This window comes from Hoplias malabaricus, chromosome 12 (genome assembly GCF_029633855.1).
Source record: "Hoplias malabaricus isolate fHopMal1 chromosome 12, fHopMal1.hap1, whole genome shotgun sequence".
In the NCBI taxonomy this organism is placed as follows: Eukaryota; Metazoa; Chordata; class Actinopteri; order Characiformes; family Erythrinidae; genus Hoplias; species Hoplias malabaricus.
Window position 1 is genome coordinate 2,657,503 of NC_089811.1, and position 22,217 is coordinate 2,679,719.

A 22,217-nucleotide genomic window follows, 5' to 3' on the forward strand; every position below is an offset into this window, starting at 1 on the left:
AAATCACCACTGTTTTTATAGGACTCACAATGGCAGCTTGTAAAATTACACTGTGGTTCTTTGAAGAGGTTCAAACACTTCTTGGATTAAGGAAATAAGGAATGTGTGTAAAGCCGGTAGTTACCATGCGATTTGAAAGAGCCTATAGCTGAGACAAAAATGTACACGGTGATCAACTGAACCACTGAATAACTCCTCAAAGTGAAGTGGAAATTTTTGGTCTAACCAACATCACTCAGCAAAGGATCTGAAGAATATACAGCGCTGTCCTGTTTTTTAAAATCATTTAAATCTGATATAAAAATGTAATATAATAAAAAAAGACCCATAGAGAACCAGTCATTTTCCTACATTCATTCATTCATTATCTGTAACCCTTATCCAGTTCAGGGTCACGGTGGGTCCAGAGCCTTCCTGGAATCATTGGGCACAAGGCGAGAATCCACCCTGGAGGGGGCGCCAGTCCTTCACAGGGCAACACAGACACACACATACATTCACTCACACACTCACACCTACGGACACGTTTGAGTCGCCAATCCACCTACCAACGTGTGTTTTTGGAGTGTGGGAGGAAACCCACGCAGACACAGGAAGAACACACCACACTCCTCACAGACAGTCACCCAGAGGAAACCCACGCAGACACAGAGAGAACACACCACACTCCTCACAGACAGTCACCCGGAGGAAACCCACGCAGACACCGAGAGAACACACCACACTCCTCACAGACAGTCACTTGGGGGATACCCACACGGACACAGGGAGAACACACCACACTCCTCACAGACAGTCACCCGGAGGAAACCCACACAGACACAGGGAGAACACACCACACTCCTCACAGACAGTCACCCGGAGGAAACCCACGCAGACACAGGGAGAACACACCACACTCCTCACAGACAGTCACCCGGAGGAAACCCACGCAGACACAGAGAGAACACACCACACTCCTCACAGACAGTCACCCGGAGGAAACCCACACAGACACAGGGAGAACACACCACACTCCTCACAGACAGTCACCCGGAGGAAACCCACACAGACACAGGGAGAACACACCACACTCCTCACAGACAGTCACCCGGAGGAAACCCACGCAGACACAGAGAGAACACACCACACTCCTCACAGACAGTCACCCGGAGGAAACCCACACGGACACAGGGAGAACACACCACACTCCTCACAGACAGTCACCCGGAGGAAACCCACACAGACACAGGGAGAACACACCACACTCCTCACAGACAGTCACCCGGAGGAAACCCACACAGACACAGAGAGAACACACCACACTCCTCACAGACAGTCACCCGGAGGAAACCCACGCAGACACCGAGAGAACACACCACACTCCTCACAGACAGTCACCTGGGGGAAACCCACACAGACACAGAGAGAACACACCACACTCCTCACAGACAGTCACCTGGGGGAAACCCACACGGATACAGAGAGAACACACCACACTTCTCACTGGAGTCGTGACTGCAACACCTACCTGCTGCGTCACCGTGCCGCCCCATTTTCCTTCAATGAAGCTGAATTAAAAGTACATTACATGCCCATTTTATTACAAAATGTTTTGTGGACATTTGCTCAGTTAAATGTTTTTTTTTGTTTGTTTTCTGAAATGAAGAGCATTCATTGGGAGATTGTCCTCATTTTCATACACCAACAGCCTCTAAACGTCAGGGAAGGCTTTACACTAGAAGCTGGAACTTTCCTGTGAGGATTCCATGGCATTCAGCTACAAAAACATCACTGAGGCCAGGTGCCTGTGTTGAGCGATTAACACAAACATCACTCCAGCTCATCCCGAGGGAATGGTTTTATTATTTTTATGGACATTTGGCTTATAATAACAAAGAATGTAGAGCAGAAACATACAGAATCCTTTCTCAGTTTTCAAATCAACATCGTTATTCAACACAACTAAACACGATATACACAAACAGTATGATACACACAGTAAGGCAAAGATATATTTACACACAGTTTTAATGAATCAGTGAAGTCAGTGGGAAGTGTGAGTTCTTCTGGTCTCCAGCTTTCAACTCCAAATATAATAATGCACTGATTCAGTAACAATGATTAACATCAGCTTTAAACGTACATGATTTCCACATGAAAAAAGGTACATAATGTACCTAAATTACCGAAAGTAAACTCAAAGGCAGGACTGTGTTTTTGTAGTTTCACGTGGAAATGATGCACACGTCTGAATCGAGTTCATTCATCTCTTTTGTTGCAGGTATGGCACAAAACGTCCAAAGCTTGGGGCCAGAGAACAAGTCATTTAAAGATTAAACAATCATGAGATTAGTAAAACTACATTTATAACTCATTCAGATCCTGTAACACATAAAAACTATTAGCAAATTGTTATAAATGACTTAAATATTCCACAGTGGTAAAAAAAGGTAGTGTTGTATACGATTCCATGGATGTTCTTAGATCTCAGATCGATCGGAACAAGATGTTTGAGGTCCTTGTCTTTATGCGTATTTGCTTTGGTCGTTTGTGACCTGTAAAAAACAGATTAGCACAGTTCATAGTTATATAACTTACTGGTTATTGTACTAGTACACATATATCTGTAGTTGGCCACCTTGTGGTAAAACTGAGAATAACATTACATACAGGGTGGGCCATTTATATGGATACAACTTAATAAAACAGGAATGGTTGGTGATATTAACTTCCTGTTTGTGGCACATTAGTATATGGGAGGGGGGAAACATTTCAAGATGGGTGGTGACCATGGCGGCCATTTTGAAGTCGGCCATTTTGGATCCTTTTGTTTTTTCAGTGGGAAGAGGGTCATGTGACACATCAAACTTATTGGGAATTTCGCAAGAAAAACAATGGTGTGCTTGGTTTTAATGTAACTCTATTCTTTCATGAGTTATTTACAAGTCTCTGACCACTTATAAAATGTGTTCAAAGTGCTGCCCATTGTGTTGGATTGTCAATGCATCCCTCTTCTCCCACTCTTCACACACTGATAGCAACACCAGCAGGAGAAATGCTAGCACAGGTTCTAGAATCTGTAGTTTCAAGTTACATTAAAGCCAAGCACACCATTGTTTTTCTTGTGAAATTCCCAATACGTTTGCTGTGTCACATGACCCTCTTCCCATTGAAAAAACAAAAGTTGGATCCAAAATGGCCGACTTCAAAATGGCCGCCATGGTCACCACCCATCTTGAAAAGCCCCCCCCCACTTCCCATATACTAATATGCCACAAACAAGAAGTTAATATCACCAACCATTCCCATTGTATTAAGGTGTATCCATATAAATGTCTCACCCTGTTGATTCAAAATTTGTGTATAGAATTGTTTGTTTATTAATGGTATAATTAATAATAGTGATGTCACTGTTAAACTTTATTCATTCACTCATTATTGTCTGTAACTGCTTTATCGAACCCAGGACTTCTATTTAAGGTTATGCAGCTGTGCGGTGTGTCCGTGTGAATAATTATCTCAGTTTACCTGGCATGCAGGTTTTCATGCAGAGTCTCTTGTGGACAAAGTTGTTGTTGTTGCCCCCGCAGCCGCTGTAGTGGAACGCCTGACAGCGCTTAACTCTGGGGTTGTACACGTATCTCCTCTCAGAGCCATCGCAGTCTCCTTTGTCGATCCGACTCAGGCAGACGTCTGGAAGAGTGAATGCTGAAAACACAAATACTTCAGTTTAAATTTACGTCATTTGGCAGACGCATCCTGAAGGACATAGCTCTGTTAAAGGTTGGGGGAATGCAGTGTTTAGAGTTTTGTCAACACACTCTTATTGACATATCTGTGGTTCCTGCCCGAGCTGAGAACTGAACCCTAGTCTGCAGTGTGGAGGGCAGCTTTGTTGGCTACAGTGTGCCCTACAAACAACTGTAGAGGATATGGTAACTCATTTTTACTGTTCTCTGATTGGTGAGTGCTGCTGTCAGGGGGTTGTGTATAATATCTTCTCTAACACACACACACTGCATTTACACACTGTCAGCTGTTAACTGAAGAAAGAACATAAGGACCGCTCTACTGCCCTATGGCTTCCAACACACTGGACATTTAGCATGTACCCAATCCACAACCTGCTGTCCCTCAGTGTGTGTGTGTATGTGTGTGTGTGTGTTTACCTGTATCTTCCTCTGGTTGTGTCTGTGTGTGAGGTAGTATGGATGACAACTTCACACGCTCCTCTGAAAATAACAGAAACTTTGTTTATTAGTTTATTTATTTTGGAAAAAAATGCATATCAGTGCTTTACAAACAAACCCTGAAATCTGCACTTTATTAGGTACTAAGCACCTCACGGAACTGGAGGAAATCCACACAGACACAGGGAGAACACACCATACTCCTCACAGACAGTCACCCGGAGGAAACCCACGCAGACACAGGGAGAACACACCACATTCCTCACAGACAGTCACCATTCACTAATACTCTCACTCACACACAACACAGATTTATGTGGTGTTTGTGATTCACATCATTGGCACCTGACCTCACTAATGTGTATGTGGCTGAATACCATTAGCACTTAATAGATGATGTTATAAAATAACACACTGTAAGGCCTTACTAGAAGAATAGGGCTTGTTACCTATTAATACCCCTAACTGTAAAAGAAATACTGGCTGATCACGTGTCCATATACTGGCTCTTACTGGTTAATTTGGCAAATTATAGCAATATCGTGGTATATTCGCATAGAAATGAAGAGTTTAAAAGCAGGTTTAGTGAAAGTGTAATTACCATGTACAATCAGAGGAGCCTTCTCTGGTTTTGGGACATGACCGGGTTCCTCGGTGTAATTACCTGCTGAGAAGAGAAAAAGAAAAGACCCCTGACTCTTTAATTTCACTTAAAACGTTCTCTATCATCACTGAGTGTTTTTGTTATCTGGCAATTGCTGGTTTATTGCATAATGAATCAAAAGCTCTGTTCTGCGAGACGCAACCCTGTGGCTTTTCAGATTATTTATGTGTTTGAGACGCGTCTGAGCCAGCAAAAGCCAACTGGAATAAGACACAATTGTCTCTCTGGCAGGAGCAGCACTAGGGAACTCTGGCTATGCTCCACTTGCTGAGAAGCCTTTTCTTGTGCCTCTGACAGGGATAATTAACACAGCCGATTAAAAACAAGGCCAAGGATGTGACTGGATTAAACGAGTCTGGTTCCACAGTGCTGTGGGATGAAGGTTGTCTGGGGCAGAACAGACAAAAAGCCCATACAACTTTGTCATAGTAATTGGTTTGAATGACAAACTTGACTTTTAATGACACTCTTAAAAGGGACTTTCACAATTCTGCATTATTTCTGCAGTGAACCTATGGTGTTTATATGTTTTATATGGAATATTCATAAAGGTAAACTTTTCATTCATTCATTCATTATCTGTAACCCTTATCCAGTTCAGGGTCCCGGTGGGTCCAGAGCCTACCTGGAATCATTGGGCGCAAGACGGGAATACACCCTGGAGGGGGCGCCAGTTCTTCACAGGGCAACACACACACACACACTCACACCTACGGACACTTTTGAGTCGCCAATCCACCTACCAACGTGTGTTTTTGGACTGTGGGTGGAAACCGGAGCACCCGGAGGAAACCCACGCAGAGACAGGGAGAACACACCACACTCCTCACAGACAGTCACCCGGAGGAAACCCACGCAGACACAGAGAGAACACACCACACTCCTCACAGACAGTCACCCGGAGGAAACCCACACGGACACAGGGAGAACACACCACACTCCTCACAGACAGTCACCCGGAGGAAACCCACGCAGACACAGGGAGAACACACCACACTCCTCACAGACAGTCACCCGGAGGAAACCCACGCGGACACAGGGAGAACACACCACACTCCTCACAGACAGTCACCTGGAGGATTATTTCCACTATAAAAGCCCCACTACCCTAAAACGTAACCTGTGACATTGTAAAACAACCGCATTACGGGACTAGGTTCCAAGTTTCACACAGTGTTCATTAAAGCATTTCCTTTGGTTATTTTTGTGTTAGAGTAGCAACCACTGACTACAACCGTGTTTTAACATCACCGTGGGAACAGAAGAGGTCTGAGTCGCAACAATAAAACAACCGACTGCTCTGGCTGGTCACATGCTGAGATACAAGTCTTTATCTGTTTACGGTCAGAGGAGCAGATCCCTGCTGATCTGGGGTCTAATGTAAAACACAAAGTGATTCCTCAGTTGTCTTTATGAGTGTCTGGAGTCTTCTCTTTCTGACTGCTCTCAGCTTTTTCACAGCCTCGTGTTGTCTCTGCTTCTTCATATGAAGCTGAGTAAAATCTAAACCAAAATCTGAAGCTGAACTCCTTTAGTGTGGTTACGTTTTATTTTGCTGTTTACATTAATATCCTGTGACAAAAACACGGCCTTCAAATATTCTGACCCAGAAACGCTGAGGAACCACGGCGATTAAAGGCAGGGCTTTGCCATTTGGGAAGTGCCAATGACTAAACATAACAAACATGTGTTTAATATCTGATATTATAGTGTCATTTTTGGTGTGGATAATTTGAACGTTTGTGAACAGGTCTCATGTAAAGAGGCTTTAACAGGCGGCACATACGTTGGCATGTGTGCTGACACTCTTTAAGGGTCTTGAAGTTGTTTGCATTCCCGAAGCAGCCGCCGTAGAAAAAACGTCTGCACTCCTGGGTCTTACTGTCGAAGAAATATCGAGGCACAAGTCCACGGCATGGGCCCGGCTCGTCCTCCAGGTGACATGGACTTTTACTGGCTGCAGGAGAGAGAGAAAGAACAAGAGTCAGCTTGGGAGAAGGGGAAAAAAAAACTACCCAAGTCATAAATCACAGGGCTCTTTTTATAGCTGCTGCAGGCTTCAGACAGGAGTGAGGCTTCAGACATAAAAGTGAGGTTTATTTCTGGTGGGAGAGCTCTCACACTCTCAGGAATTGACCGTACGGAAAAAACAGAAACACTGACCGTTAACTCTTAGAATTCAGCCGTAACTGTTAGCAGCAGCAAAAACATTTAACACATTAAAGTCTGGATTCTAAATAAGGACACAGTGGCATTAAAGCGACACAATAGCGCCCCCTTGTGGAGCAGCCCTTAAATTGGAGTTAATTTTTGAGAAACAGTGCCCCTTGTGGAGAAAATCCCATTGTGTGTCAAAACACAAACCATATGTTTATATGTTAATCGTAAACTGCTCAATTCAAATTTCCTACAGAATCAAGGCCATTAACTGGGTGTGTTCTCTCTGTGTCTGCGTGGGTTTCCTCCGGGTGACAGTCTGTGAGGAGTGTGGTGTGTTCTCCCTGTGTCTGCGTGGGTTTCCTCCAGGTGTCTGTCTGTGAGGAGTGTGGTGTGTTATCTCTGTGTCTGCGTGGGTTTCCTCCGGGTGACTGTCTGTGAGGAGTGTGGTGTGTTCTCCCTGTGTCTGCGTGGGTTTCCTCCGGGTGACTGTCTGTGAGGGGTGTGGTGTGTTCTCCCTGTGTCTGCGTGGGTTTCCTCCGGGTGACTGTCTGTGAGGAGTGTGGTGTGTTCTCTCTGTGTCTGCGTGGGTTTCCTCCGGGTGACTGTCTGTGAGGAGTGTGGTGTGTTCTCTCTGTGTCTGCGTGGGTTTCCTCCAGGTGTCTGTCTGTGAGGAGTGTGGTGTGTTATCTCTGTGTCTGCATGGGTTTCCTCCGGGTGACTGTCTGTGAGGAGTGTGGTGTGTTCTCCCTGTGTCTGCGTGGGTTTCCTCCGGGTGACTGTCTGTGAGGGGTGTGGTGTGTTCTCCCTGTGTCTGCGTGGGTTTCCTCCGGGTGACTGTCTGTGAGGAGTGTGGTGTGTTCTCTCTGTGTCTGCGTGGGTTTCCTCCAGGTGTCTGTTTGTGAGGAGTGTGGTGTGTTATCTCTGTGTCTGCGTGGGTTTCCTCCGGGTGACTGTCTGTGAGGAGTGTGGTGTGTTCTCCCTGTGTCTGCGTGGGTTTCCTCCGGGTGACTGTCTGTGAGGAGTGTGGTGTGTTCTCCCTGTGTCTGCGTGGGTTTCCTCCGGGTGACTGTCTGTGAGGGGTGTGGTGTGTTCTCCCTGTGTCTGCGTGGGTTTCCTCCGGGTGACTGTCTGTGAGGAGTGTGGTGTGTTCTCTCTGTGTCTGCGTGGGTTTCCTCCAGGTGTCTGTTTGTGAGGAGTGTGGTGTGTTATCTCTGTGTCTGCGTGGGTTTCCTCCGGGTGACTGTCTGTGAGGAGTGTGGTGTGTTCTCCCTGTGTCTGCGTGGGTTTCCTCCGGGTGACTGTCTGTGAGGGGTGTGGTGTGTTCTCCCTGTGTCTGCGTGGGTTTCCTCCGGGTGACTGTCTGTGAGGAGTGTGGTGTGTTCTCTCTGTGTCTGCGTGGGTTTCCTCCGGGTGACTGTCTGTGAGGAGTGTGGTGTGTTCTCTCTGTGTCTGCGTGGGTTTCCTCCGGGTGACTGTCTGTGAGGAGTGTGGTGTGTTCTCTCTGTGTCTGCGTGGGTTTCCTCAGACTCAGTCGGAACACCACAAAACAACACTCGTAAATGCGTATACGCAGATGTATAGGATGCAACAGGAAGAATCCTCACAGTGAAGACACATTCGTGCGCTGAAAGTATTAGACTCTCCGTGTACACGTGGGCCGAGCGTCTGTGGCTGACACTGGTGACAACACAACGTCTATCCATTACTTCATCCATCATTCCATAGAGCCCTTGACTCTATGACTGTTCCATCACGTCCTTGAGAGACGGAAAAAATCTCCAGTGCAGGAATGTAGTCATCTTAGTGGAGAACTGCTTCAGAATGATAATTAATATCTTTGAGTTATGAGATTATAACGCTACGTCTATGTTCATTAGTCCATTAATGTCTGATGGGAGATGATATGAATATCAAAAAGAAGCAGCTTAAATAGGCCATAAATGAATGCAGCCAGTGTAACAGATTAAGTTATTTAATCCTGTCGGTACTGGCCTTGTGTAAACTCATCAGCCACAGCAAGCGGTGGAGCGATGCCTGTACGGACGTTTGAGCACATGAATAATGCAGGACGGCAGTTGTCAGGAGTGGAAATACAAGGTTAAGTTTTAAGGTTGTATCCATTTTCTTTTTTTTTTTTCCTCTCACTGATAGAGCTTTTAGTGTGACTGCTTCTCAAGGACACCTCAGCGTTCAGACTCACTATTACACCTGTGATATTCCTGAGGAAATGGATGTGGAGAGAATCACTCATAAAATGGGCCAAGCCCCAAGGAAAGCCTTGAGGAAAGCACTTTTGCCTTGGGTGTACTGACCTGTCTGTCCGCTAGATGGAGACACAAATCACCCAATGGTGTTTTGTTAGAGACTTCAGCGTTAAGGGACACAAGCTCTTGTACAACATCCACAATGAAATGTTCTTTTTAATCATAGACGAATTGCACCATGCTACAGAGTATAGCACGAGCTACAGGGCAAACAGTGGTTTAAAAATGAAGGTGGGGATTGTGAGTTTTATCTGGTAAAGCTGGAAAACAGAACAGGTTTGTGCACTGTAAAAATGTCAAGAAAAAGCAAAGCATCTGGTCCTGAGTTTCCAGAAGATTCCTGTTGAGTTGCTGGTCTATTAATATGATAAAAATCATACGCAACGTATAGTGGATATTATTATATACAGGTGTGTACAGAAGTGATATTTAAATATGAATTAATGTAATATAGCAATTAATAAAATTTCTAAAATTCATTCATTCATTATTCAACACACCACACTCCTCACAGACAGTCACCCGGAGGAAACCCACGCAGACACAGAGAGAACAAACCACACTCCTCACAGACAGTCACCTGGAGAAAACCCACGCAGACACAGAGAGAACAAACCACACTCCTCACAGACAGTCACCCGGAGGAAATCCACACAGACACAGAGAGAACACACCACACTCCTCACAGACAGTCACCCGGAGGAAACCCACGCAGACACAGAGAGAACACACCACACTCCTCACAGACAGTCACCCGGAGGAAACCAACTCAGACACAGGGAGAACACACCACACTCCTTAAAGACAGTCACCCGGAGGAAACCCACTCAGACACAGGGAGAACACACCACACTCCTCACAGACAGTCACCCGGAGGAAACCCACACAGACACAGGGAGAACACACCACACTTCTCACAGACAGTCACCCGGAGGAAACCCACACAGACACAGAGAGAACACACCACATTCCTCACAGACAGTCACCAGGAGGAAACCCACGCAGACACAGGGAGAACACACCACACTCCTCACAGACAGTCACCCGGAGCGTGAATCGAACCCACAACCTCCAGGCCCCCGGAGCTGTGTGACTGTGACACTACCTGCTGCGCCACCGTGCCGTCCATTTCTAAAATCAATTTCTAAAAATTAAACTAAAAGAATTCTTACAGTGATTTATCTTTGGATAAATGCTGTAAATATGAGGTAAATAAATACAACAACCTTTGAAAATGTTGTTTCTTATGGGCAGCATTTAAATTGTAAGAAAAACCACACTAGCTCATGGAAGGAACCCAGTTATGTCCAAATGAAATGTCTGCGATAAACGCTGTCCACTGGGAAACCTCCCTGTGGATGATTTCTGAAAGCAATCTCACACTCTTCAGAAAACATACTCTAAAAGTGGACATATTACAAACAAATCAACCATTCATTGTGTGTGGATCTGGAGTCTACCAAAGCGCCAGCCGTGAAAAAAGAGTCCTAGAAACTAGGGATAAAACGAGATGTGTTTCACTTGGTGCTGTGTCTTAAGCCAGACACACACTCTGTGTTTCTGAACTCGATTTGGACATAGACGACTGAATTTCAGGACAGGTCCCATTTACAGCTTGATTGGTTGATGTTTGAAGTGCAGTGTGAGGGGAGAAGCAACGCCCAATTAACTGCCCAAATGAACCCTGAGCCAGCAGTCAGACGTTTGGATGGATTTCTGAAACGTCCAAAATTCCGGTCACTTGTCTCAGTGTGATCAGACCAGTGAGTTCTCAGTCGTGAGCCAAGAATTTTTGGACACCGCTCCGCATGCTCACAGTCACCTCCTTGGCAAAGTGGACAAATGGTACAGTCCATGTCTTCCCAGACACCTCTGGGGCCATGTCTCCTTACCGCTTTTTCTCATGGAATTCAGTGTGCAGCGTGACACACACGTGAGCAAAGCTATGCACTTTCACAATATTTTCATCATCTACTGAGGGTCTGCGTTTCACCAGCAGTGTGTGAGCATGTCGCAGCATGTCAGTCAGAGAGATTACTTCCATACACTGTGGGCGTATATCTCTCAGGCTTCGTCATTTAAAGGAACAGGCACTGAACGTGGCCACTGTAAACAGAGGTGGTTAGACAGGGGGGAATGCTGTTGTGGTGGTATTTTGACCAAAGCAGGACTCTGTTCACTTGTGAAAAGGAGGTGTAACATGTCTCCGTTAATGAATGAAGTGTTCAATCCACAGCATGTCGTTGTGCACCTCCACTTCCAGTTTCCCCACACAAGTCTAATTAGCTCATTACTCGCGTTAGGAGCAGGAGAGGGTATTACTGTAATCACTAGCACTATCACTGAGACTGCTGTTAACAGTTTTACGTAAATGTGTGGATTAGCTTTGATGCTAGTATAAAAGTTCAGAGGTGACCAGCTCTAGCACAACAGTGACTTTCTCCTATTGCTCCAACTAGGATACTGTTGGGCATAATACTGTGACTGTGTTGAGCTGCTCAGGAGCAATGAGGAGTGAAAGAGGATGGGTAAGACACATGCTGCGGTGACTGTACAGAGTAAGAGTGTACTCACACGAGGTAACGGGTTGTTCGTTTGACTGTGATCATGCCGTACTGTGTCCAGGGCACAGTGTAGTCAGACTCATGATACGTGTCAGAGCCAACTGTTCCCAAGCAGGGAACTTGAACACATTCATTTGGGCAGCTTTCAGTTTGATTTAGATTTTAGTCTTTTGTTTTAATCACGTTTCTGTCATTTAATTATTATTGTTAGTTTGAGTCTGGTTTTAGTCAATAATATCGACATTAAGGTGGTGGTCTCCAGTTGTATGTGTAGCCCTGGTAAAGCAGCAGAAAATGTTTATCTCATTTGGTCGAATCAAAGGGGTCCCACAGGAGGATCTTTCCAAAATGTTTTGGAGCCATGATTTCTTCCTGAAGTGAAGCTTTTGTGCTGCATTCAGCACTTTCTCTTTCTTCAGGCTCTTGGCCTGAGCCTTAAGCCGAGATGAGACTGTGGCTTATTTCCTCATCACATGACACGGTGTATTTAGCAGCGATTGTTGCGGTGACCTCTACCCAGGGTTTGCCGATTCCCAAGCAGCTTCTCCACAAGCCATAATAAGATATGATTCAACAAACAACAGGGCAGTAAATAACCCACAGTGGCCGTGGCCTTTTTGTTTCCAGAAAGGAGTGTAGAACATTACATTCCTTGTTTCGGTCCCAAAACGTTAACCCACCATTAAACTTCTGTCATTTCTCTGACGTTCCTCTGACACCATTTACATCTGGTTGTTTAAAACTGGTTGCCAAGCGCCTAGAGAAGCGGAAAGTGCACAATGCAGCACAAAAGATTCACTTTACAGGATGAGATCATGGCTCCAACACACATAGGAACACATTGTCTTGTGGGACCTTTTTCAGAGTCAGAAGGGGGCTGTCTGCAATGGAGTGTTCTGATTCTGAGCCTAAAACTGATCAACAACATCGTCCATATTCATCCCGAGTATCAGGATTATACCAAGACACAGATTATCCATTCATTATCTGTAACCCTTATCCAGTTCAGGGTCACGGTGGGTCCAGAGCCTACCTCGAATCATTGGGCGCAAGGCGGGAATACACCCTGGAGGGGGCGCCACATAAAAATTCAGGTGTTAATCCCCACAAGACACATTTAAATTAACTTGAATCTGGTCTGTGAGGTGTGCAGTGTGTTCTCCCTGTGTCTGTGTGGGTCTTCTTCAATTACAGACTGTAGTCCCCCTGTTGCTATGCATGATTTGGGTAGTGGATCATCTACAAGGTGGACCAACAAGGTAGGATTGTCTTAACAGAGTGGACAGTGAGTGGGCACAGTGTTTAAAACCTCAAGCAGCACTGCTGTGTCTGATCCACTCGCCCCAGCACAACACACACTAACACACCACCACCTCAGTGTCACTGCAGCACAGAGAGTGATCCACCACCACATCACACCTGCTCTGTGGGGGTCCTGAACATTGAAGAACAGGGCAAAATGAGGGTATGAATATATGCAGAGAAACAGATGGGGTACAGGGTGTAAGTGTAGAACTACAGTGTGCTCCAGTGTGGTCAGTCGAGCTAAAGAAATGGACAAAGAAAGTAGATACAAGGAAGTTGTTCGTAATCCAGTGATCGTTCGGTGTATACAATAGACAAACTTTTGCAAAAGGCCAGTTTTTTATTTCTTAAAAGGTTAATGTCATGGTTCACCTCCCGTTTCTGCCCCAGTGCTCTCTGTCGTATGCTTTTGTTTGCATTGGTTTTCTTGCTCTATCAACTCGCTCCCTTCACACGTCCTCACCTAGGCCTTGTGTTGCTCTCAAGCGTTCCTACTTTGCTACTCCATGCCTTAAGGTGCTCTCATTCCTGGCATTCGCTTGTGTGGAGACTCTGGAGTAGCTGCACGTGAGCCTATATTCACCAAACTCAGTGCCAGCTGTAGGCAAGAGGAGTATAAACCAGAGAACTCATATCCTCTAGTCGTCTGGTACTTTAGTGATGGGTTTGTGTGATGTTTGTGCTTCAGTACTAACCATCAGCACCCAATCTGACTGGCGCTAGTTTTATTAAAACACAGAAACAAGCCAAATAAATCTACCAGGTGTAAACAGGGTCTCTGTATGTTCTTTATAGTTGATGCCACCACTGCATTATGAAATCATAAAATCTCAGACTGTATCAGCTCTACGACGCATGTCTCTGTGATTCAGAGTCTGAATTATTTACAGAGTTGAGAAAATGGGATGTGGTGAAGTAGGTTATTCCACTGCAAACAAAAACTCTTCCAGAAGGAGCAGAAAAAGCACATGCCGTTGCTCGTTTGACAGGAAGCCAAGTCAAATTGAGTGTCTTTGTTGATATACATTAATGTTTCAGCAACACTTTCATGTGAACAGAGTCAGAGCTGTGATGTGTGTGGTCCGGAGTGGTCCTGAACCCCCTCTGCGCTACACATCAGTAAGTTTACTGCTCTAATGCTCATGTTTAAAACATATAGCATCCATATACTGGGAGGTGACGAGACACTAATCTCACCTCACGCTTGTTTCTCAAATGTCTGTTGGTTGACTTGGTGCATTTGGACGTATATACTGCTCCGTATATAAACAGCATTATACAACAGTTAGTTCTGACCACGCAGTCTGATTGGTTGAGAAGATTTGACGACTCTCACTGAACACTTTTGCTGTTTATGCTGCAGCTCTCCTTCCTAAGGCAATTTCACCCGTAAATAACCTTCAGCTCATGTTTCAATCAAGTTGACTTTGAGAGCACACCACACTCCTCACAGACAGTCACCTGGAGGAAACCCACGCAGACACAGGGAGAACACACCACACTCCTCACAGACAGTCACCCGGAGGAAACCCACGCAGACACAGGGAGAACACACCACACTCCTCACAGACAGTCATCCGGAGGAAACCCACGCAGACACAGGGAGAACACACCACACTCTTCACAGACAGTCCACCCAGAGGAAACCCACGCAGACACAGGGAGAACACACCACACTCTTCACAGACAGTCCACCCGGAGGAAACCCACGCAGACACAGGGAGAACACACCACACTCTTCACAGACAGTCACCCGGAGGAAACCCACGCAGACACAGAGAGAACACACCACACTCCTCACAGACAGTCACCCGGAGGAAACCCACGCAGACACAGAGAGAACACACCACACTCCTCACAGACAGTCACCCGGAGGAAACCCACTCAGACACAGAGAGAACACACCACACTCCTCACAGACAGTCACCCAGAGGAAACCCACTCAGACACAGGGAAAACACACCACACCCCTCACAGACAGTCACCCGGAGCGGGAATCGAACCCAAAACCTCCAGGTCCCTATGTGACTGCGACACCACCTGCTGCACCACCGTGCCGCCCTAGAACCAGTATTATACTTAATCTAAAAGAGCAACACCTTTGTAAAAAAGAAACTACAAACTAAATGGCTAAAGAGTAAAGCCAGGTTAAGAATACAAAACAAACTGTAAGAAAACTAACAGAGAAAGCATATGTGAGGAGAGAAACCCAATGCAGTTTCTGTAACATTTCTTTAACATTCGTGAAGTGCTTTTAGCGGCACATTTGGGGCATGTTTCAAATCACTCCAAATTCCCAGCATGGTTCGTATACTAACTATATATAACTATGTGTTTTATAACCAAACACTAAATGTTAAAAACAAACACCTCCTACTTAAAGAGTGCACCACAGCGGAACATTTGATGTTGTTGCAGTTCAACCGAGCACATGGTGCTAGATAAATACTGGTTGGGAGGAATTCATTTCTTCGTGTTTAGTTTACGTAGCAGGTTATTGATACTGCAGCGAGGGGGTTAGTGTTATCGATAGTGTGGCGAGGGGCTTAGTGTCAGTGGAAGTGAGTGAGTGCTTGTTTTTGTGACGTAGCAGCAAGCTACTTAATGAAGAACTATAATTTGGCAGAAGGAGTTTAACATAAATGATGCTATTATCACAATTCCATTACCTTAACTGTGGTATAAAACCAATAGAAGACTAGAGGTCTGTTGTTATTATGAAATAACAGCATGGCAGAGATGGACTACAGTGCTTGCCTTTGGCTTGTGCTTTTGCCGTATCACAGCCGTGCTGTTGATTCACAATAACACCCTCTTCTTGTATATCGCTTTAGAAAGAACTCTGATGGCTGAGTGACTCAGTACCCGCTCACCAAACGGTCTCATAAACCTGTTGAACAAATGTAGATCACCACTTCACCGTGTCATATTTAAATGGCATTAAGCTGAAAATATCTCCGCTCGATTCGGTCATGTTTACATTATTGACATTGTAACCAGGCCTTAGTTGCGCAATCCTGGCGACAAGGCATGTTTTAGTCATTCCCCTTTATGGGTTAATTCAAGAAGAGTGGAACGCCCTGCTGGCACTCCTCTCTCAGCAAAACCCATAAAAGTGGCGTGGCACATACTCACAGCTCGCGTAGAACTCAAGCTATTCCCGACTCAGTCGTCAGACTGAAAAGCTGGGGGGGGTCAAGTCGGTTGTCACATTACTTACTCACCTATTAAAAGAAAAAAAGGAGCACCTGGAGGAGAGATCTCGATTCAGCCGCATGTTTCTAAAGCCTGGCTCTGTTAATCTCAAGGTTATTCCTGACAAGTGATGACCCCGCTGGGCTTCTGAACGCTGACACTTCGATTAAATCTGAAGTTCACAAATGAGGCGGAAAGGCTTACCTTTTACCGTGCACATCTCTTCACAAGCCTCCAAGGTCTCAAAGTTGTTCGCATTGCCCCGGCAGCCTCCGTACTCGAAAGGCTCACAGCGACCCGTGTCGATGTCGAAGTAGAACCTGTCCTTCACTGCTTTGCACGGGCCCTCGTCCTTCTTCAGGGCACACGAGTGATGGAAGATGCGGAGGCGAGGCTGCCCTGCTTCTGCTGAGACAGAGGGAACACAGGGGCCGAAGTTACGTGTGAGTGTGGAATTCATGAATGGCAAATAATTTGGGTCAGTTATTAGTTCCTAACCTGGGGCTCTATGTGAAAAATAATAAAAGCAGCTTTCTGGGATTTCAAAGACTTCTGAGGAAATTCTGCTTTCAACAGAATAAAGACCTCTCGCCCCTTAAAGATATATTAATTGCAGAGGAAGGCTGCAGTTACGCCGCCTTCTGCTGCTCTGCCCTTAGTGGTTCGACCGGCCTTAAATCAGAGAGTAAACCACCCACAGTCCACGGTTCTTAGGGTGAGCGAAATATAAATAAATAAATAATAAACAGTCATGACTAATTCAACTCTGACTTCAAAGTCTAGGGAACTTTTGAGCTGAGGAGGAAACTTTTCAGATCCTAAAGACACGCCAAAGAAAAGTCTAAAAACTGCAAGATATTATAAAAATACGGGGGCACATGAGCACTTGAATACCAAGTTAACTCTCCCAAGTGCCTGTATTTCTGTGATCATGAGTCACGAAGTAAATGTGTAAACTGGAATTGACACAACCCTCCACACCACTTCAGAGAGGGAGCGTCTCCAGTGAATGTTGTCAATTAATGACACGTCAAAATGGAAACTTCTGGCGAAAACTACAACTCTTTTTCTGACCCTGTGTAAACTAACATACTTATAAAAATACTGCATAAACACGTGCTGAAATGAGAAGAATATGAAGGCTACAGTGTGACACAAAAACAGTGGCCTTTAGAATGTTCCACTCGTTTCCTCTTTCCAAAGCAAACCTAAAATGTAATTCATTATTTTCAGACCCCAGTTTTGTGACCTTGTCTCTGGTATTGAAGACTTTAACCTGTGTGTGCTCTAGTATCCAGTATTTATATTACATTTTTTCTTAGCAAAAACCTATGCAATGTGCAGAAAATATGCCAGAGAGAGAGAGATGTGAATGTATTTAATCAGCAAATCACAACAGATTTTGATGCACACGTTATTTTAGGGGAAACATTTGCCTGACCCGGCGCCGCAGGTAGTGTCACAGTCACACAGCTCCAGGGTCCTGGAGGTTGTGGGTTCGATTCCCGCTCCGGGTGACTGTCTGTGAGGAGTGTGGTGTGTTCTCCGTGTGTCTGCGTGGGTTTCCTCCGGGTGACTGTCTGTGAGGAGTGTGGTGTGTTCTCCGTGTGTCTGCGTGGGTTTCCTCCGGGTGACTGTCTGTGAGGGGTGTGGTGTGTTCTCCGTGTGTCTGCGTGGGTTTCCTCCGGGTGACTGTCTGTGAGGGGTGTGGTGTGTTCTCCCTGTGTCTGCGTGGGTTTCCTCCGGGTGACTGTCTGTGAGGGGTGTGGTGTGTTCTCCGTGTGTCTGTGTGGGTTTCCTTCGGGTGACTGTCTGTGAGGAATGTGGTGTGTTCTCTCTGTGTCTGCGTGGGTTTCCTCCGGGTGACTGTCTGTGAGGAATGTGGCGTGTTCTCTCTGTGTCTGCGTGGGTTTCCTTCGGGTGACTGTCTTTGAGGAATGTGGTGTGTTCTCTCTGTGTCTGCGTGGGTTTCCTCTGGGTGACTGTCTGTGAGGAGTGTGGTGTGTTCTCCCTGTGTCTGTGTGGGTTTCCTCTGGGTGCTCCGGTTTCTGTCCACAGTCCAAAAACACACGGTGGTAGGTGGATTGGTGACTCAAAAGTATCTGTAGGTGTAAGTGTGTGAATGAATGTGTGAGTGTGTGTGTTGCCCTGTAAAGGACTGGCGCCCCCTCCAGGGTGTATCCACACATTGCCCCCAATGATTCCAGGTAGGCTCTGGACCCACCGTGACCCTGAAATGGATAAGCCGTTACAGATAATGGATGGATGGATTTGCCGGACCCCCACTGGGTAATCTGACAGGTCTCAGGCAGCAGATCTCTGCCCATGAACAAAAAGGCCTGTGGCCATCTGAATATAACTAAACTCTTAAGATGATCTTGGACATTCATATTAGTCTGAATGTTTAATCAATCTTTAATGAACCTTTAATGGACACAGTGAAATCCTGGTTATGATACAGTGCCAGCTGTGTACACAGTCAGGACTTTCTCATGGAGCGAGAGCATGGTAAACTGACAGATGGACAGATGGTCTGGGGTATGAATGACAGCCTCCTGCTGCTGAATGGATCACTTGACCTTCAGGTTCCTCATATTCTTCCAGCTCTAAATCTCTCTCTCTCCATCCTCCAGGCTCTGACCAGGGTAATACTCCAGGAGCCCTCACTGACCCTTCTCATATATCTGCTCTGAAAGGACAGGAACCCACAGAAATGACCTCTCTTTCCTCTCCGGGGTAAAGAACGTCTGTCCCCCTCCATGGACACTATTAACCACAGGAAGAAAGAGACCAAACACTTTAACCCAAAGAGGCCTTCTCTGTGAAAACGAAGTGTTTGCTTTTGCCGGAGATGAAATGTTTTCTGAGCAAAGGCCCATATATTTGTATTTACATTCCTCAACGCCAGCTGAAATGCACCCAGAGAGCCCCCCACCCCGGGGAAACATTAAAGAAAGCCTGCTGACTGCCCTGCACAAGTGTGCAAACACTCACTCTGCCCATCAAATCTGGGGGGGACCCCTCACTTTTTGCACAACTGAGAGTTTCCTTTCTGTCTTTTCTAACTATAACTTAAGACTATTAAAGATAAGCCATTTTTGTTATGAGAAAAGCAGTATTTTCTTGTGGATATATCAGAACATTTCAGCACTCAGAGCGTTCAGATGTTTCAACACTTTGGGCCAAACAAGTTTTGTTTTGTGCTTTTAATTCTGAGCAAATTTTGAAAGCTGTGAAACCAGCCGTCTCTTCACAACAAAGAAGCAACTGTAAACAACATGAAGCTGAGAGTTGAAGCTAAAGAATAAGCACTGTGTAGTTTTATGCTTAACATTTTCTGGTGTTTGTTCCAGTGGAATATTATTTTAAAAGTAACAGTCACATATCGTCGCTGTTCAAAGAAAAACATTAATTCATTAATTCATTCATTATCTGTAACCCTTATCCAGTTCAGGGTCACGGTGGGTCCAGAGCCTACCTGGAATCATTGGGCGCAAGGCAGGTATACACCCAATCCACCTACCAACGTGTGTTTTTGGACTGTGGGAGGAAACCGGAGCACCCGGAGGAAACCCACGCAGACACAGAGAGAACACACCACACTCCTCACAGACAGTCACCCGGAGGAAACCCACGCAGACACAGGGAGAACACACCACACTCCTCACAGACAGTCACCTGGAGGAAACCCACGCAGACACAGGGAGAACACACCACACTCCTCACAGACAGTCACCCGGAGGAAACCCACGCAGACACAGGGAGAACACACCACACTCCTCACAGACAGTCACCCTGAGGAAACCCACGCAGACACAGGGAGAACACACTACACTCCTCACAGAAAGTCACCCGGAGGAAACCCACGCGGACACAGGGAAAACACACCACACTCCTCACAGACAGTCACCCGGAGGAAACCCACGCAGACACAGAGAGAACACACCACACTCCTCACAAACAGTCACCCGGAGGAAACCGACGCAGACACAGAGAGAACACACCAACTCCTCACAGACAGTCACCCGGAGGAAACCCACGCAGACACAGGGAGAACACACCACACTCCTAACAGACAGTCACCCGGAGGAAACCCACACAGACACAGGGAGAACACACCACACTCCTCACAGACAGTCACCCGGAGGAAACCCACGCAGACACAGGGAGAACACACCACACTCCTCACAGACAGTCACCCGGAGGAAATCCACGCAGACACAGAGAGAACACACCTCACTCCTCACAGACAGTCACCCGGAGGAAACCCACACAGACACAGGGAGAACACACCACACTCCTCACAGACAGTCACCCGGAGGAAACCCACGCAGACACAGGGAGAACACACCACACTCCTCACAGTTAGTCACCCGGAGGAAACCCACGCAGACACAGAGAGAACACACCTCACTCCTCACAGACAGTCACCCGGAGGAAACCCACGCAGACACAGGGAGAACACACCACACTCCTTACAGACAGTCACCCGGAGGAAACCCACACAGACACAGGGAGAACACACCACACTCCTCACAGACAGTCACCCGGAGGAAACCCACGCAGACACAGGGAGAACACACCACACTCCTCACAGACAGTCACCCGGAGGAAACCCACACAGACACAGGGAGAACACACCACACTCCTTACAGACAGTCACCCGGAGGAAACCCACGCAGACACAGGGAGAACACACCACACTCCTCACAGACAGTCACCCGGAGCGGGGCTCGAACCCACAACCTCCAGGTCCCTGGAGCTGTGTGACTGCGACACCTACCTGCTGCTACCTGTTTTCTTTGGACAGCAACAATAATAACAATAAAAAACCTTACGGAGTAAACTTTTCAGAAGCAGTATTAACCAAACGTCACCTCTCAAACCCTCCTCAGTAGTGAGTGGAGATCCACACTGAGGTGTCCGTTGATACCGGTACTCGGGTCAAACAATGACTTGAGTGAATTTAGAGAAGCACAAAAACGTCAGCAGCTACTTAAACATTAGAAATTCTACCCTTGGTCCACCCTTCTGGGTCTAAATGAAACGTGTGACTACCACACCACAGCAGTGTTCCCCCACTGTCTGAACAGCCTTGTTCAAAATGGCTGGGTTTGATGCTTGTTCTTTTAAATAATGAAGAGCTGCTGTTCACCCCCGACCCGAGCGCACATCCATGAGGAACATTAACATTTAATGTTCTTGAATAAACTTGAGGCGAGGCTTTGTAAAGACAGCAGTGAAATGTAACTCCGCATCTCTGACTCTTATTCACAGCAGAGTGAGACTTTACGCTGTGTCAGATTTGTTTGGTTTTGGCTGCAGACTGGAGAAGACAAACACTTTGGCAAAAGAGGACGACAACAAACGATGGAAGTGAGGGAACATTTGCTCCCTTTGTGACGTTGGCAAAAACCGTATGTGAAAAAACAGGAGGATGTTACTGATTGATTTTGCTGTTTGTATTTGAAGTACGGCATCAGAAAAATGCTTTGCCATTTGCTGCAGCGCACGACGTCCAAGGCACCTATTTTTTTCATTCACTCGTCCCATCACAAGTCCTCAGAGCTCCATTGTAAATGAAGAAAACAAGGTAGTTCCTATTGGATTGCTTTATAAAAAGTTGTTCTTACTTTGGTCTTCAAATTGATGTGTAAAGAACAGCTGTTCCATTACGTAGATTGTTTCACAATCACAACCTAGTCTACAGACATCTTTTAGTAAACACAGCTCTATTAAAGTGTTGGCTCGACGTATATAAAGCCCCATAGCGTTATGTAAGTAATGAAGCCACATTGAATACCCTTAACAAATGTTGGAATAAAGATTGTGATCCAGAACTCATCGTCCAATACTAGTAAGTGATCTTAATAATGTTCTAATGTGCATCCAT

General features: G+C 46.0%; 1 protein-coding gene across 3 annotated transcripts in view; it reads right to left on the bottom strand.

Annotated features, from left to right (window-relative positions):
• Positions 1 to 1,831: 1,831 nt before the first annotated feature.
• Positions 1,832 to 22,217, bottom strand: part of tfpia (tissue factor pathway inhibitor a) — a 47,163-nt gene continuing 26,777 nt past the window's right edge. Inside the window, exons 2-7 of one of the 3 annotated variants that reach the window (XM_066641442.1) lie at positions 16,529 to 16,732; positions 6,623 to 6,793; positions 4,774 to 4,836; positions 4,152 to 4,214; positions 3,511 to 3,690; positions 1,832 to 2,537 (exon numbers count right to left, since the gene is read on the bottom strand). In XM_066641442.1, the coding sequence (XP_066497539.1) occupies positions 2,470 to 2,537; positions 3,511 to 3,690; positions 4,152 to 4,214; positions 4,774 to 4,836; positions 6,623 to 6,793; positions 16,529 to 16,732 (749 nt within the window). In that variant the 3' untranslated portion in view covers positions 1,832 to 2,469. Of the gene's footprint in view, positions 2,538 to 3,510; positions 3,691 to 4,151; positions 4,215 to 4,773; positions 4,840 to 6,622; positions 6,794 to 16,528; positions 16,733 to 22,217 lie in introns of all 3 variants that reach the window. The other 2 variants (XM_066641441.1, XM_066641439.1) reach the window with 2 other exon arrangements.